This window comes from Chiroxiphia lanceolata, chromosome 7, assembly GCF_009829145.1.
Source record: "Chiroxiphia lanceolata isolate bChiLan1 chromosome 7, bChiLan1.pri, whole genome shotgun sequence".
Taxonomy (NCBI): domain Eukaryota; kingdom Metazoa; phylum Chordata; class Aves; order Passeriformes; family Pipridae; genus Chiroxiphia; species Chiroxiphia lanceolata.
Window position 1 is genome coordinate 11,615,548 of NC_045643.1, and position 18,741 is coordinate 11,634,288.

The 18,741-nt window shown below is 41.0% G+C and overlaps 1 protein-coding gene across 4 annotated transcripts in view; it reads left to right on the forward strand.

The window, feature by feature from the left end:
• The window catches only part of SPATS2L (spermatogenesis associated serine rich 2 like), an 84,518-nt gene that overhangs the window by 22,283 nt on the left and 43,494 nt on the right, over positions 1-18,741 (forward strand). For 3 of the 4 annotated variants that reach the window (XM_032692738.1, XM_032692739.1, XM_032692735.1), the window contains exon 2: positions 16,875-16,936. In XM_032692738.1, coding sequence (XP_032548629.1) covers positions 16,898-16,936 — 39 coding nt within the window. In that variant the 5' untranslated portion in view covers positions 16,875-16,897. Of the gene's footprint in view, positions 1-11,600; positions 11,722-16,874; positions 16,937-18,741 lie in introns of those variants that run through there. The other variant, XM_032692736.1, reaches the window with a different exon arrangement.

Consider the following 18,741-nt stretch of genomic DNA (forward strand, 5'->3'; position numbering starts at 1 on the left):
AGCTGACTCTGTCCTGCAGGAGGAATTCAGGAGAAAGGTCTGATGTTCACACTGGGCAAATTATCTCCAAAATGGGTAGTTTGTTAATTGCCTATAGATGCATTTTATTACTGTCTGTATAAATATGTAATTTTTATGCCTTAAACAATCAACTCTACAAGTCATATTTATCATAAGACTGGACAGATAAAATGCTTTCAAAATGGAAACATAAAGAATGAAAATTATGTGATTATCCTAGGAAATGGAAAAACTAAAAAAAAAAAAAATCTGAAATACGAATGAAATCTTAGTTCACTTCTTAAAAAAAAAATCAGGGACATTACTGTCAGTGTCCCTGTTCTTCCCTGCAACACCTCATTTTTGGTCATGTATGCTGCTGTCAATGAAAAAAAATGGCAGCTGTGTGATGCAAAGAGCAAAGATAATTCAAATTCGAGTTCACTGATTACTTTGATCAGTATTAAAGTTTGAAAGTGAAAGCACGTTGAGCTTTCACATATTTTTTGGAGGGAATAATTGAGATTAAAGGAGACTTGAGTTCTTGAATTGATTCTTTACTTTTAGGATATTTGGTCTGCTCTGTTATTTCTGACCCTTCTTTATTGCACTTGTTAAGACAGATAAGCATTTGTTCATGGTGGTGAAAAGCATCACAAAGCCTTTGGTGAATGTTCAAGGTGGCCACCTTCAGATCTCTTACTGGGTTCGTCAGTTGATGCTGTCATTCCAGGAGAGAGATGACATCATGGGATTTGGTTGGTCACACAGTAAGCACAGCGAAACTGAGACTTCAGCGCCTTCATATAAGGTGTTATGCAATTTCTCATGACTTTTTAACACTGAAGCACTGATTTGAATGCAACTTTTCTTTAATGATGGGGAAGACTGAACATATTCATGAAAAGGCAGGCAACCGGTGAAGGCAGAACAAAATTGCTCCCTTCCAGTATGTTCTGAAATCGTTCATGCTGTAAAGGTTCATGATTAGTAGTTTTTCCTTGCCAGTGATAACTTCCATTTTTTTTATTCTCTTTATGGAGCATGCACTCAGAGTAGTTTGGAAGAATTGTGGATATCTTTGTCCTCAGCAGCAAAGGAACAAATGCCTTCTCTGAGGGCAGTAGGATGGAGTGTGTATTCTGCTAGAATGGAGGATCAAGGCAGTAATTTGTGCCCTGTCTAAAAGCAGGGCGTATGTGGGGAGAAAGTGGTGAAAGAGTTCTTGTATTTTTCCTCCAAGTGCACAGTTCAGGCAGTTTAAAAACAGCTAAAGCATTTCCCTGTTTGCTGTGCTCTGATTGTGAGCAAGGTGACTAGACTATCTGATTGCAGCTAATGAGCAGAACCCCTGGAAAAGTAGTGAGGGATAAAATTCAGGTCTTGGAACAACTCTACCTGTGTCAATATTATTGGGAACTCTGCATATTTAAGGAAGGCAACCAGTGGACCTGAATCTCATAAATAGGTCTCTTTTTTTTTTTTTTCTTTTTTCATTGTTGGAGAGTCCAAATACTGAGCAACTACAAGGCTCTTCAGCCAAAATCTTTGGTTCTCTGGGTGCCAGTGATAGAGCTCTGTTAGCCACAAAATCCAGTCACAGCTCACATCTGCTGCCTGCAGAGCCAGCCCTGCTTGTTTTGGTGTATGGCTAAATTGGAGATATGAATTCGTGGCAGCTCTGACTGTGCTTTTGTCTAGGGTAAGAAATCTGTACGAGTGACTGCCAGAACTGCTCGTTATGAATGAAGATGATAACTTCATGCATGACGTCATGAAAATGCAGTCAGACACTTGGGAAAAAAGGAGTCACCCTTGCCTTTGCTTGGGAAGGCTCTAGAAGAGTGAAGGAAAGACATGACTGATACAGGGCTTTACTGGATAAACGCTGAGGTCAGCGCTTCTGTGTTTGCACAAGCCACAGTAACTTCCTGCTTTGTTAAGCTGAACTTCGCTTATCCCAAGTTTTGCTGTGGTTTGGGCTCTCTGGGAAGAGATAACTAGCTAATAGGGAATTCAATTAGCTTTTTGGGGAAGTCTTGTTCAGCAGATGTTTGAGAAATGTTTCAGTTATTCTGAGGTGGTGTCACCCACCCCAACAAACCTCCTGTTTGACTGGAAAACTCCTAGCCAGCTCAGCTTATTGTCTGCCAGTTCTTGCTGCTTACAGAATGGTTAGAGCAAGTTAAGGTACTGAGAGTGTGACTTGCTCAGTGTGGTAACTGTTAACCAGCATGTTTCTTTGATAGTGCCTATGTGCAATATATGAGAGCTTCCAAGTGCTATTGTAGTGTTCCTCATTAACAGCAATGAGAAGAAAGATTTAGCAGTTTTGAAGGGGCACTTTGGAAGTTGACATACAAAATGTACTTTTCTGTGTGCTTATGGTCTATTGACCCTGGCTGGGTGCCTAGTGCCCACCTAAGCTGCTCTATCCCTCCCGTCTCTGATAGGGGGGAGAAGACATAACAAAAGGCTCAGGGACAGATCACTCTGCCATTACCATCACAGGCAAAACAGACTAGACCTGGAGAAATTAGCTTAATTTATTACCAGTCAATAAGAGTAAGATACTGAGAAATAAAACCTAAATTTTAAAAGCCTTACCACCAGCCCTCCCTTCTTCCCAGGCTTAACTTTACTCCCAAGTTCTCTAACTCCTCCCCAGAGCGGTGCTGGTGGATGGGGAACAAGGGTCATGGTCAGTCCATCACATGTTGTCTCTGCCGTTCCTTCCTCCTCAGGGGAAGGACTCCCCACACTGGAGCAGGGGAAGAGTGTGTGGTCTCTGCCATGGGACACGGCCCTCTGTGAAATTTTCCAACATGGGGTCGTCCCATGGGCTGCATGGGTCCCTTTACAGAGGGTGCAGTCCTTCAGGAACAGGCTGCTCCAGCGTGGTTCCCCCACAGTGTCACAAGTCCTTTCAGGAACTGCTCCAGCGTGGGCTCTTCTCTCCGAGGGTCAGCAGGTCCCTGCCAGGAGCTTGTTCCAGCATGGGCTTCCCACAGGGACACAGCTTTCTTTGGGACCCACCTGCTCCTATGTGGGGTCCACCACAGGCTGCAGGTAGATCTCTACTCCCCTGTGGACATCCATAGGCTGCAGGGGCGCAGCTGCTTCACCGTGGTATTCACCACAGGCTGCAGGGGGATGTCTGCTCCGGTGCCTAGAACACCTCCTCCCCCTCCTTTTCCACTGACCTTGATGTCTGCAGAGTTGTCTGTCTCACATATTCTCACTTCTCTCTCTGGCTGCAATTGCTCCTGCACAGCTCTTTTTTTGCCCCCTTCTTAACTATGTTATCCCAGAGGCACTACCATGGTTGCTGACGGGATCAGCCTTGGCCAGAGGTGGGTCCATCTTGAAGCCAATTGGCATTGACTCTACCAGACATGAGGGAAGCTTCTGGCAGCTTCTCTCAGCAGCCACGCCAGTGGCCACCCCTCCACTACCAAAACATTGCCACACAAACCCTGTACAGCATCTAAAATGTGCTGGTATCCATGTTTGCCCAAGATAAATGGACTTGGCATCCTTTAGCACAGTGAGAGTTTCAGCTGGTAGGGCCTTGTGGTAACTGCAAATGAGAGCTTAATTCGATGCTTTTGAACACTAGATTTTGTGGAGCAAATAGTATATTTACATTATCCTCCAAAACTGTGTTAAATATTCGTCTGCAGAAATTCTGCACGGATGCAAAGTAATAGTCTGTCTAACATGCTACAGATTTTATCACTTCATGGACTCTGGCATGCCAAAGATCACTTCCAGGGAGTGGGCACAAACAGATGAGCTGAAAAATGCTCTAGGGTACGTATCTATGCTGTACAGTGTGACTGAGTTTAGCTGTCTTTGAGAAAAGTACATTCAAAATAACACATACTTTTATTTTTTTTTAAATGTTCCTCAACAAATAAACAAAATACCTTCTTTTTATTCTCTGGATGAAATTACTCCATTTGCTGGTCCGCATGTCCTAGCTAGTCAAACAGCTTTATCAGGATTGCTTTTGCCAAGTTAAGAAATCTGTAATTTTTTTTGTAAAAAAAACGTTATACACCTGGCTAAACAGGAACCTTGGTTCATGCATGTCAGGCAGCACTTCATATGCTACTGCCCTTCAGAAGCAGAAAAGTTCTCTGGCATTGTCTCCTGAGTATTGGGGTGGATATGAGAGGGAAGACTGGTTAAAGTGCCTTTGCATATTTTGGCAGTACACAGTCTGCATTGATTGACTGTGCTTTTACAATTTTGATTACATGGGGTAGTGTGGGTTTCAGCTGAAAAGAATAATTTGTTTCTTTCATGTTTTTTTTCTCTAAAAAGTACAGTTCAAAGTCCAGTAAATGGTATAATAGCCACATATTTAATGTGTAATAGTAATTAGGTTGAAGGACTGTATGAACAATAAGTAATTATAGTTTAACTTATTTATGTACTTTTGTTGTTGTTTCCAGGAATACCTTTTGATAACATAGAAAATGGATGTTTTCTTTGGCAGTACGAAGGTGGGGGAGGAGAGGAAGACTAGCATTTGTTGTAAATCTGGGAATACTAAAATGTCATTGGTAGTGCTTCTAATGTAGTGCCTGACTCTACAGATGCTGTTAACATGGGAATACTGCTGGGCCTGTGTGTTCATTGTGGGTATAGATCAGGCCATTTTACTAAAGGAACTTGTAAACATTTTTAGAGTTTTTATGTACATACATTTTGTGTGTATATGTATGTACATATATATAAATGTAATAATTTAAAGTACTGTTCAAGGAAAAATTAACATCTTCTTCAAAGGACCTATATGGATGACTCGGTTTTAGAAAATGAAAGGCTGCATTTAGTTTTGGTGTTTGGCTTTGGAAGGTTCAGACTGCTGTGGCACATTTAAGTCAGATATTTACTTTCAAGCATATGCACAGCCTCACTGACTCATAAAGTCTGCTTTGAATATACATTACTCACCTGAGGCCTCGCTGCATTAAGGCTTCTTCAGGTCTGTCTTGCCTCCAGTTGAGTACTTGGCTTTATCAGCTCTCATCAGAAGCCCTTTACTTCGGGGAGTTCTTTTAGAGCTCTGTTAAAGTTCTTCCTTTTCTCAAACTCACCATAAACTTGCCAACTCGTGAGTGCTGTGCTTCCCTGGGTGCTTGGCCAGGCAGCTCTGATGACTGATCCTTTTCTGTCTGCACCAACCTGCTGGTAGAAGTTTTATTCCTTGTGATAATTTTATTTCTTAACATCGGAAACAAGAGTGAATTTGAGCACTTCCTGACATTCACTTTGGTCCTTCTGTTCTTACTGTTTAGAGAAACCCCTGTGATTGAGGTGAGGTGTGCTACCACTTTACATACTTCACTGTTAGCATTCCCATGCCATACTCTTCCAGCAGTCCACATTTGGGCAACCGCAGAAGCAAATGAACCAGCGCTGTCTCCTGGCATGCCATTCTGAGCTGAAATAGGAGCCAGTGTAAATGACTTAATAGCTCAAGTCCCTGGCAAGAAGGACTTGGAAGATAATACCTCATTTGTAAAAACCGAAAGTTAACCTTTTTTTTGTTGCAGGAGGGTCATGCAAATATAGAATTTGAGTAGATTTTTTTTTTTTTACTATTTCCCTGCTCTTTATCAGTATGCTTGGCAAGATTCCTTCAGGCACTTCAGGAAGAGCAAGACACCAATTTTTATTTTGGCAAATCCTTACTATGGAAAGTGAGTTTACTCAGTCTGAATTTTTTTTTTCCAGATCCCCCATCCCTCCTTCCTGCCTATCAGAGAGGATCATTTTACTGACCATGTAGCTGAATCCACCTATTGTGAATTGGGCTCTGCTCTACCAGTGTAATATATGTAGTAAAACTGGGAATTCAGTTTATGCTGAATCACAGTGATGCTCTGCAGATGCTCCTCTAGGATGCCAGCCAGCAGAACATAGGCTCTAGTCTCTCAGCAGAGATTCCCTTGCAGAGTGGGGAGGGTATAGAGCCCTGGGTGCAGTTCCCAAAGTGGAGAATATCGGGAGCCAAGCAAGTGGCTGCTTTATCCTGAGCAGCCACTGGCAGTTGTAGTAGTGATGGAATGATGCTGGGTTTCTTGCCTTTGGACCTCTAGAGCAAGGAAATGCCTTTGCTGGATCTTAACTTGTTCTAGGAGATGAACACAAGAATGGTCCAGGGTTAAAGTACACTTCTAATGTAGCAGAAGACAGATTTGGAACAGGCACTAGACCTTCAGTATCTGTAGGCTGGGGGCATTTCCTTGTCACTAGGCTGCTGGGATAATATTTTTGGTCTCTGCCATTTGAGCTGTTTCATTTTTTTTAAAGAAGCATTTATAGGACAGGACTCTTCATTCTTTCAGAAGTTCTGATTTAAATGAATTGATAATTTCTTACTCTGAAATTAGAAATAGTTGGGAGACTTTGTGCCTTATCCTATTTCAGCTTTTTAGTATTTTTGTAGTTTAATATAACTTCTTAATGTGGTGTGGAGTCAGTGCCATTGAGTGTTCCCTTCATAGATAAAAGGGTGGGATAAACTGTACAGGTCAAAAAGAAGAGCACTGGGAAGTGCTGTCACCTCAGTTTAGAACTAATTGTGCATTTGACCACTCAGATCCTTTCAGCAATATATCTAATAGTTGTTCAGGTGACAAACCCAATGGATAGGGAGTTCAAACACATGGTAGTATGTACAACCATTTAGGTGGGAAACTGTTGACTTCAGATTACTGACACTCTGCTTCACATGGCAAGTTGTGCAACTTCAGAAAAGCTCTGGCTTGAAAATAAATGTTTGGCTACTAATCAGTATGATAAAGAGGATGGGAGGAATTTTCAGAGGTTGTGCTTAAGTCACTTGAATGTTCACCAGGAAATAGCTTTTCTATCCTGTAAATACCCTTTCATGGAAAAACCTGCTACTTTGCAACAAGACTCCCTTCCAGAAATTTGACATTTTTTGAATCTGAATTCCTAGGTTTTGTTTAAGAGATGTAGTTATGTGTGGTTTGGGGATGTTTTTCAGTGTTTAGAATGCTGTGTGGTTTTAAAAATAATGGTACCTATTTTATTTTTGTATTTATTTTACTTAAAATATGATTATTTCATAAAGCATTTTATTATATTCATTGTTTCCACCCACTGCTCCTGGACTAGAACTATTCTTGGAACACTCCAAGTTAACTAAACAAAAAAAACTTAGTGGAAATAGCATTTCTTGGTATGTATATGTGCCTATATACATATCTCTATATATGAACACTTACAGAACGTCTACTTTGTACTGGTACCTGTCTGTGCAACATAGATACGTTGCTCTACACAGGACTCCCACGTCCCCTTCTGTAGCCTGATTCTTCATTCCATTTATTTGCTGTAAATAATGCAGAGCTGGCCTTTCTTTATACATTTGTATGGGTTTTTAAAATTGACCTCCTTTGCTCAGATGCAGGATGAAGTTAATGACCTAAATATAAACTACCCTTTTGGATCCTTCTCAGCCCAAGGTATATTCTACAAAGTTACCAGGGTGTTATACTCAGAGGTCTCTGGGATGGTAACTCTGGTGGTAACTGTTACAGGGTGTCAGTCACTTGCCGTGAATGAACATCAGCTAGGGCAGTGACACCATTGTTTGGGGAAGCCACACTGAAACTTGTGTTAAAGTAGAGCTTAGCTTAGGACAGGTCCAGCATTCAAAGACTGTACAGCAAGAGGATATGCAAGCAGCCTTGCTTTTGTAAAAAGGGTGCGTTGTTGTCTGTGGACCAGTTACGGGAAATACAGCCAGAATCTTGTCTGATGTCTGTCAAAAGATAGTTTTATTACTGAATACTTGTAAACTGTTTGGATTAAATATTAATGGAGTTTGAGGAAGATGCCAGTCTGAGTATCTTTCTTCTGACCTTCTCTCAGCCTGATCTTGATGAAGGCTAGGACATTCCTCTGCAGGACTCTCTTACAGTGGAGGCTGCAACACCAAGTGCGTGGAGGACCTGAGGATGCATCACACACCACATCTGTGTGAAAAGGTGCCTGTGGAGCCCACATACGTAGTGGTCTGGCTTCTCAGGCACTGAGACTGGAGAGGGAAGTGAACCAGCTGACAGGAGAGCAGAAGGCACATGCTCTTCCCTGGGTTACATTAATGGCATCATCTCTGCTTAGGAAGAGGAGAGCACAGCAAGGTCAAAGAGCAATAGGTTTTATCGGAATGAGGTACAGGACTTACTGATGCCTAACCATTTTGCTGTGACACTGATTGGACATGACAGTGTTTCTGTGATACCTGTTTAGAGCTTTTCCTGCCCTTGGCAGAAATCTGAGGAGGACAGGAGACAGAAGAATAGTGACCCAGGTGCTAAGGACTGTCCTTCCTTTCATATCCCACTCTCACCTCTCTCCCTTTTCTCTTTATAGCAGATAGTCCATGGTCTCTCAGATACAGATTTTATAGTGTTAAATAACATTACTGAATTCCTGATGTGCCATTACATATTTTTCAAAACTTTATACCTTACTTCCCATTTTTAAGCAAGGAGTCTACTAGGCTCCCAGAATCTCAAAGAGCTGCTGATGTCATCACAAAACCTCTCTTGATGTGTTTGGTTGGTTGGTTGGTTGGTTTTGGTTTTTTTTTTTTATTCGAGTGGTCTTGGTAGTCCAGAAAGGTCCCAGCTGACTGGAAGCTGGCAAACATTGTCCCAGTTTTCAAGAAGGGCAAGAAGCAGGACCCTGGAAAGTACAGACCTGTCAGTCTCACTTCAGTGCCTGGTAAAGTTATGAGAAGATTATTCTGGGAAGTATTGAAAAACACCTGAAAGACAGTGCTGTCATTGGTCACAGCCAGCACAACTTTCTGGGAGGAAAGTCCTGCTTATCCAACCTGATTTCCTTTTATGACAAGGTAACCCACCTAGTTGATCAAGGGAAACCAGTTGATGTAATTAATATCTTTGAATTTCAGTAAAGCTTTCAATACGATCTCTCCCAGGATCCTTCTGGACAAAACATCCAGCACACAACTGGATAAACACATCACATGGTGGGTGCGCAGTTGGCTCACAGGTCGAGCACAGAGGGTGATAGTGAATGGGGTGACATCAGACTGGGGACCTGTCACTAGTGGGGTTCCACAGGGCTCCATTGGGCCCTGTGCTCTTCAACATCTCTATAAATGACTTGGATGCAGGACTGGAAGAAATATTAAGCAAGTTGGCAGATGACACAAAACTCAGAGGAGCTGTTGATTCCCTTGAAGGCAGGGAGGCCCTGCGGGGAGACCTTGACAAATTAGAGGACTGGGCAATCACCAACCATAGGAAGTTCAACAAGGGGAAGTGCTGGATTCAGCACCTGGGATGGGGCAACCCTGGATATGTGTGCAGACTGGGGAATGAGATGCTGGAAAGCAGTGCAGTGGAAAGGGACCTGGGGGTCCTCATCGATGACAAGCTGAACATGAATGAGCAGTGCCCTGGCAGGCAGGAGGGACAACTGTGTCCTGGGGGGCATCAGGAACAACATCACCAGTCAGTCGAGGGAGGGGATTGTTCTTCTCTGCTCTGCACTGGAACGACCTCACCTTGAATATTGTGGCAGTTTTGGGCACCATGATATAAGAAAGATATTAAGCTGTTGGAGAACTTCCAAAGGAGGGCAAGGAAGATGGTGAAGGGCCTTGAGGGGAAGCCGTATGAGGAGAGGCTGAGGGCATTTGGTCTGTTCAGCCCTGAGGAGACTGAGGTGAGACCTCACTGCAGTTACAACTTCCTCATGAGGGGAAGAGGAGGGGCAGACATTGATCGCTTCTCTGTGGTGACCAGTGACAGGACCCCAGGGAATGGTCTGAAGTTGTGTCAGGGGAGATTTAGGTTGGATATTAGAAAAAGATTTTTCACCCAGAGTGTGGTTGGGCACTGGAAGAGGCTCCCCAGGGCAGTGGTCAAAGCACCAAGCCTGACAGCATTTGAGAAGTGTTTGGATGATACTCTCAGGCCCGTAGTGGGATTGTTGGGGATGGTCCTGTGCAGAGCTAAGAGTTGGATTCAATTATCCTTGTGGGTCCCTTCCAACTCAGCATATTCTGTGATTCTGTGAGAACTCACTTTTTTCTCAGATTGTAATGTCTGTCATTTCAGAAATCCTCAAGGAGGAGGTGATAAACAATGGGGGACCATATGCCTCTTTTCTGTAGGAATCCAGACCTACATGTGCAATCAGTGAGACGTTTTATTTCCTGCATCATGTTTCTGGCTCTGCAGCCCGTAGGTTTCAGGCAGAGCGTGGTGACCATTAGGGAGTCTGGCTGCATTAGGTGAGCAGAAGGGAGAATGCAGAGACAACAGCTGCATTCTGTGGTTGAGACAAGCGTGACCAGGGGCGGTAGTTGGACTGGGCCCTGCAAAGGGGGAATATTCTGGAATGTGTGTGCACTCACGTACATATGTTTATGCAGGCATTTGAAGAAAAGGATTCTAAAGGCCTCAGATACCATGAAACTTACACTTGGGCACTTAACTAGCCTGAAGGGGCTAATACTTGAACTTTTGAAAAGCAGGAAATAGAAAATGATGGTGTGGATACAAAATTTCTCCATACAATCTTTAGAAAGGCAGAAAACAATACTGGGAAAATACCAGTTACCCTTTATGTTGTTTTTACTAAATGTGTTCATATCTAATGACACAGAAGGCTAAAAGGACAGCTGGGAGGACACTTGTTATTATAGCCTAGATGCTCCTGACTCTGGTTATGTTTATGCATTTATTTTTTAATTATTATATTTATCCCTAGACACTAGACTACAGCAAATAGGGGATTATACCCATTGCTAATCTCAAGATAGTGAAGACAAGTGTCTAAATCGTGCTATTTCTGTAGTTTTGCAACCGGTGGCAGGGTTTTGTGCACAAGTAAGGACATTAATTATTGTAACTCATAATCATATGCATGCTAATGTTTGCCCTTTTGGCCTTTGACTTAATGTAAATTTTTCTTCTACTATTTAAATAAAATCAGTGTGAAAACAAAAATAATTCCTTTCTGAAATACTTGAATTTTTGAATCTTGCAGTTTTGTCAGTCTTTCTGATACAACAATATTAGCTTAAAATTGCATCCCAGCCTTCATCTGCAGTTCTCTAGTAGCATCTCTTTATAATGAAAGTCAAAGTGAAATGGAGGCCATGTGTCTCTGATTCTGCTGGTTTTGCCTTTACCTGGAGCACAGGGAGGTCTGCAGGCAAGACAGTGTAATCTAATATATATGGATAGATAGGAATCCCATTTCAAAATGAGATGTAATTCTGTAGAGAAAGTAGAAGCGGAGAAGATGAAAGCATAGCGCAGGCTGCTACAATCTCATTAGATACTGTCATGGTTTAATCCCAGCCAGCAACTAAGCACCCCACAGCTGCTCATTCACTCCCTGGTGGAATGGGGGAGAGCTTTGTATGCTGAGCATGACATCATATAGTATGGAATATCCCTTTGGTCAGCTGTCCTGGCTGTGTCCCCTCCCAGTTTCTTGTCCCCCTCAGCCTCCTCGCTGGTGGGGTGGGGTGAAAGGCAGAAAAGGCCTTGACTCTGTGTAAGCCCTGCTCAGCAGTAACTAAACATCCCTGTGTTATTAGCGCTGTTTTCAACACAAATCCAAAAGACAGCCTCATGCTGGCTATTGTGAAGACAATTAACTTAATCCCAGCCAAAACTAGCACAGATACTTAGCGTTTCCATCCTATTTTTTGAAGGTGGCTCTAAAATTGTGGTTGCTTTGTTCCTCTCATACCTTGCATGCTAGCTTCTTGGAGCTGGAGGATTTTGACTGAACTATTTGGAAATTAATTTTTTTATTTCATTTTTAATTAAAGATAATTTATTCAAATCCACATTCTAACACTTCTGCTTCATGAACAAATTTGAGTGGCAAAGTTGTTAACTATAGTTGCTCTGTTAACAGAGAAAGCTTATTCGGTGGCTGGGGTTAGAGAAGCATTGGCAAGGTTGCTGTCAGTTAGACATGGGATTCTTACTGTGCTGGGTTGGGATTACCTTATAAAAGGAAACAGTTGAAGTGGGCAGATGAGGAACTATGTCATTTTTTGGGGTGTAGGAAACTATTAATCCATAAACCCACAGCTAGGAAATCTTTCCAACACCAGACTATTGTGTGCTGTTTCGTGGGGAATTTTCTGTTCCCCGTTGCCAAAGTTGCATCTCCAGATGTCAGAAATGGTGGAACAGGTGTCACACACAGTCTCCGCTCTGATAGAGCTTACTGACAGGCTATTTTCACTAATCATATCTTTCTGGCAATCTTTATGCTTTCATAAACTCCTTTCCCCCTTTGTGTATTTGCAAGGAGATTTGTTAGTTTGTTTGTTAGAAGGGGAGCATGTTTCTTCTTTCTCTGATACAGTTTTGAAGTCTGAAATTTAAATGTGCCTGGTTTTGCAGTAGGGGTAGGACTCGGAGCTGTTCTTGTGATTCTTTGCTTCTTTAGATGCAGGCAATCCCAGCCATGCAAAACACTGTATAAAATGGAGTGTTTGTCAACTTTACCTGAAGGCCTGTCTCGCTGGAAGGTGTCTGTGGGCCAAGCACCTCCAAAGGTGGTACTGCTAGGAAGGTGGCAGACATTCTCTGGAAGTTGAGTGCAGAAGCAGTGGGATTTTAGAGCTGCTTGGAGACAGAAAGGAAACTTCTGTAAAGGCTGGGCAAGCAGCCATATACTGAAGGCTGTGGCAGGTGAGCTCTGGCATATTTTTCTGCAGTGGTTAAAGGCTGTTTCTGTCTATCTTCCCTGCTGGATGTTGCTGCTTGCAGTTAAGGTCAGCAGGATAGAGCATGTGCCAGCACCTTGGATGCCCTGGTTCAGGTTTGTGTTAGCTTAAACCTACGTGGAGTAATATGAATTGCTTCATTTGGTAGGGGGGAGAAGTAAAACACTGCCAAAACTAATCCAGTCTTCTCTGCAGTATTTCTCTGAATGCTACTGAAATGCTTCATTTTACAAGGCAAGTAAAATGTCTCATTTGGATGTGTGTATTAGATATAGAAAAAACACCCTTTTGTCAGTCTGTGAGGTCAGGATGTAACAAGAAACGTGAGAGTAATCTCCTGTTCCAGGTAATGCATTTGGAAATTTGTATCAGAAATTAATGATCCATTTATATAAGGGCTTTTGTAGTTTGGTTGGGGTTTTGGTTTTGTTTGTTTTTTTCTTCATTCCTTTTTCTTGGAAGTCCTATTGGCGTGATATGCAGTGACATTTCAGGAGCACAAATGCAAGCAAGAAAGCTGACATTCGAGCTGAGAACCTCTCGTTTATACAGTATGTTTTGTGCATTTAAATTTAGTGCTGGTGTTAGCTTAATCTTGGCCACTGCAGAAAATATTGTGTCAAAGATCTTTTTCCAAACATTCCTTTGTGTGCATGCTGTTGGTGACATGCAAAGTACCGTTGTCCCCTGCCTTTACGGCTCAGTTGAGGGCTGCATTTTGATGTTCCACAATTCAGACAGAAAGAAGCTTCTCTGACGAGTTCAGGATGAGAATGTAGCAACTCAAATTTAGATCCTAGCCTGGAGATAAAGCTTGTAAACTTCAGTGGGACTATTTTGTTTGTGAAATTATTGATGTGCTATGCTACAGTCTTTTGTCACAGGATTAGAAATGAAGTAATTGTTCAATACAGAGATTAAAATACCATCAAAGGAAAAGTACTAGTTAAGTCAATAAATCAGTTTATGCTACAATGAGAAAATTAAGTTTATTGGCTATTAAGTATAGCCATAAAGGATGTTTTTAAAAATTAGTGCTGCATTGACATTTTCCTTTTAATATATCATCTGTATTTTATGTAACAAGCAGTGCTGGACTGAGTTATATAAACGAGCAAGTGTTTTATGCATGTTATTTCAATTATCTGTCCTTGGAGAAGGTGAATGAAAAATAGCTCCAACTCAGTTTTAGCATCTTCATTTTGACAGCTGTAATATGCATATTAATGAAGAGTGTGAAGTGTAGAGGAAAAAGTCTTTTTGTTCTTCATCTTAAGAGGAAAAGAAAAAAGAGAGAAAGAAAGAAAGAAACTGAGGGCATGTTATGTGTGGCATGCCAGGTCTTCTTGAAACAGCTTGAAGTTGCAAGCTAGCTGAATCAGCACCACATTTATTGGTGGAAGGCTATAATCACAGTAACACCTGCAGTGTACAGTAAAGAAATGGCAAGTCAAATCTGGCAAGGTGTTGAATGAAGTTTTTATGTCTGGTTTTAAACTGAGTCAGAGCATTGCTACAAAGAGTAAAATGGGCTAAATGCGGTATTAGGGTTTAATCAGCGAAATCAGTTTACATTTGAAGAATTATTTAGCTAGTATCTCTGAAGAAACATAAATTAAGAGGTGTGGGACTTTCACAAAATATCATTATTTTGATTAATTTGCTTTGTACAAGATGCAGTTTTAAAATATACGGTTTTGGAACAAAATTGGTAGAATGTATGCTGAAAAAGTAGCATCTGAGGATTTAAAGGGACCAAGATCTTTTCCCATTATTTATTGTTTTTTATAGAATAATAGACTTCTAAGGCCAGAGGTTTTTTGTTAACCATAACTCTTATTGAGTTTGTTTCTGTGTTGTGTGTTGGTTCTTCAAGAACAGTTTTTACTGGTCTTCTTTTAATGTTGTTATAAGGTGCTGGATCAGATAAGTGTATTTGAATTGGTATGGGAGAGGGTAGGCTTCCATCTCTAACATTACAAAATCTGCTCAATACTAGATACAAGGGCAAACTAATTGAATTTCTTAACTATTCCTTAACATACTATTATCTGTTAAGCAGAGAATAGGACCAGTCCAGCATGGGTTTGATGTCCCTAGGTAGAAGGCATGGTTTTATGAACAGCAGTAAGGGAGATGAAGATTTACAGAGTAATTTTAGAGCCGACCTTTCCAGTCTGGATGGGAAATTTGATTAGCTATATCTCATGTTCTTTGCCCATTTGGCATGAGGAATAGCTGACAGCAAAAGACAAGAAGTACATTAAAAAAATGTTATATAGGGGCTACAGGCTACAGTCATTTCTTAACACCTTCCTTTAGTGTTGGAACTCACTAAATATTGGAAATGGAATTGTCCCAGTCTTATATTCCTGTGATCTTCCTCCCTGCTCTGTCCAGACATTTTTAACTCTGCTTTTAGCCTCTGGGTGGGTTTGACAAAGAAGCTAATTTGAGCTGTTTCATTCTTGATGTAAAGAGGGGCAGGGAGGGGAACCTCCTGGTCTGAGGTACCAGCAGACTGGAAGGCATTCAGAGTGGCACAGTGGCTCAGGTGCCAGGAAGAAGTCGTATCAAACATAGTGAGACTCCAGCTCAGTGTCTTGGCAAAGTGTTTGGGCCTCTGACTAAAGACAGGTAAAAGTTATTTGAGTTCTAATACAGTATCTGTTCATGATATAGTAAAATGGAGATGGCAGGAGTGACCTTACTCATTTCAAGTATGTTTTTTTAGTAGCTGGCAATGGAAATAGTTACTGTTTTCTTTTGGCACCTTATTTTTTGAGGGATTCTGTAGTTTAGTGTCTGCTGTTCATCAGACTCAAATCAATTTCTTTTTCTTCTTCCTATTATCTCTTCCCCATTTATCACAGGAACAGCCTGTTTTTGAAAGTTTTTGAAAATATGCTTCCTTGAATCTCATCTGTACGGTTAGAAAACGGATGCATACAGAAATAAATTACAAGATTTAAATGCTGTCAATGGATACTGTAAGAGAAGTGCTTAATTTCTGGAGTTTGAACTCCACTAAAGTTTTGTGTTTCAAAGAAGGAATTAAGGGAGGATTGTTTAAGTGCATTAAAAGAGATTTAGAAAAATTTTTGGAACACATGTATCAGTCCACATAGCAAATGCTCAAATGGGGAAAAGAAGGAGGCATTTCAGCTTGGAATGGACTAAGAGTTCATTCACATGTACGTACATCTGTACCTTTTTATCAGTGTACTGTAAAAGTGGTGACCAAACCAAGCTTATATTCCATTTGACTTAGTCTTTGCTGTAATTCTTTGTGTGACTTATTTTTAAAATGTGAAGATTGAAGCCTGTTCCTTACAGAATTTTAAGGCACTTGGTTTTGATGAAAGTGGGATTAGACAACTGGACTCCTTTCCCTGTGTTATCTTTTCACCATGTGGAAGAGCGTCTCTGACTTACTCAACCACATAACTGGAAATAGAAAGTATATTGCAGCGTTTCTTAATCACATGCAAATTCCATTCATGTGCCCAAGTTTTCAGAGCAGACTTACGAGATTTAACTCTACAGACCCTGTTAGTTTCAGCGGAAGCTGTGTGACTAAATCCTCTGAATTAGTTTTGGAAAAAAACTCCAGCCAACGAACAGCCATGCAGCACTTGTCAGCCCAACCTCCTGGCACATTTAGCTGCTTTTTAAGACTGGATTGATTGACAAATTTTCTGGCAAAAATCGGCGATGCTGGTGAATGGGAAAACAGGAGCTGTTGAGTTCATCTAGGGTATTCCTCCTCTTTAAAGCCTCAGAGTTATCAAGTAATAATGAATCAGGTCCAAGAGACATGGCTGGGAGAAGCACGATACGCCTTCTATCCAGATTCAGAACTGTGAGGCATTTTTAAAATGCGTTTGCAAAACTAACTTGGGAAAGTATGAAATCTGGACTAGCTTTGCTTTTTGGCAAGATTGAGCACTACTGTGCAGGACATTAAGTGTTCTCATGTTTCTCTAGTGCTTATAGGTAAGCATGTGCAATTAGACTTTATAGGTGTAGCTTTGACAGGTTGTGACTGAAACCTCCAAATGAATCTCTGTGTTTTTCTCTCATTTCACAGACAGTATTCTCACCTGAAGAGAGATGGCAGAAATCAATTCTCCTGTAAATATCAAGGAAAAGGTAGGTTCAAGTAACAGTACAATGCAAACCAAAATGATATTTGCGTACATATTTTACTTCTGCTCCTTCCAACTCTGTTCACATACTAAACTTTAATATGCATTGACTCTGTGCATGAAGTTAAGTACACAGACAGGTATTGATAGGATTAGTATATGAATCTTGCTCGAGGAGAAACATTTTTGCTTTTTTACAGACAGTGTTTTGTCAGCTAGACTTCTCTTATTCCTTTGTGGTTCCTGTGTACACTGATGCTGTGGAGAATAGCATTTTGTGATGATTGCTGCTGTACAAAATACAACCATCATATTTTGAAACATGCCCTTCAGAAAATAATTTTTCTGACCAAAAATGTTATACCTGTACTACTTAAAGGCAATTCCTAAAATTAGACCTGAAAAGAGTAGATTACTTTTTCCTGTGAAAGTATGTCTGCTTTTGACTGCATTCTATGTGCTTGAGTGAGTCTTCTCCCTATCCTTGGCTAGTGCTCATCATCCTTTCAGAAGCAGTAGAGGACCTAAAGCTAATTAGGATACTAATATGAGGTAGGTCAGAGATCTTCTGTGACTCCCAGCAGACAGATTGTGAAGTGACAATCTAACCCATAGATACTCCCCACCAAAATAAATAGGAAACCAGGACATCTGACAAACAATAGGAAAAAAAGCAGAGAGAGAGAGGGAGAAGTGATAAGACTGTAGGAGTATAACATGACAGGGTTATATTTTAAAAGAAGATTTTGAGATTTCACCTGAATCGTCTTTTATAAAAACAGGTTTTGTTCTATTTCATGTTTGGGAAGAGAGAGGGACCTTTGCATTAGAGAGTTCAGAAAAGGTTAATGGGTTCCTTCCTTTACAGCTTTGTTAAGCCAAATTTGGCTATTGATACAGATTTTAAGGCAGTGTGACAAATATTAGAGGCCAGAATCCAGTTCAGTCAGGGAGACCAAATTTGTCCAGATACCAGTGAAAAGTTGATTAGGCCTGTTCAGTTCATGAAAGGTGCATAAGGAGAAAGGATCAAGACTGATTAGATATCAAGGAAATACTGAACAGTGAGGGCAATGTTAAACTGAGAAATTTAGTCATCTTCCACTGTAACATGAGACCTGCCTGTGGCACATTACATGTCCTGCGGAGCAGCAGGTACATGACATATTCTCTTCTCTCTGAGGCTGTCAATGGAAAGGAAAAGAATAAAAAAAATTGTGTATGATTCCTTGGATTAACTCTTTTCTTGAACTGATATAAAAAATTATTCAGAAAAAAAAAATAATCGTTTGGCTTGAGGAATGTGTGAAAGATACTGTAAATGTGGCTTTCCGATTCAACAACGTCCCAAGAAGTGGTAGAGAACTAAGATGTAACATAACACCACAGCATGACAGAGAAAAGAAATAACCTTGAACAAGAGGTCGATGGTCAAATTTTACTTAAGTTGCTCTTTTGCTTCTGAGTTCATGGATAATGAACTTTTCTGTCAGACAACGTATTTCTCAGAACTGATCATGACTGGTAGGTAATGGTTTAGATGTTGCATTTGGTTTATACAGGCTTGATGAACCATGACAACTGTTGATTCTGAAGCTAGGTTTCCTCAAGTTGCAATTTGCTAATGTTTTTTCCTGGAAGAAGAGTCACAGGCTGTTACCTGCCCACCAATACCTACATGAAGCTGCTGAGGAAAAGGCATAACAAGTGATGATTTATACTAAGTAATTCAGGTGGGAATGAGTTCCTGTTCAGACTGTTGTGTCGATCTTTCACTGCTGACTCACTTTTTGTGCTTTTAAAAGGACG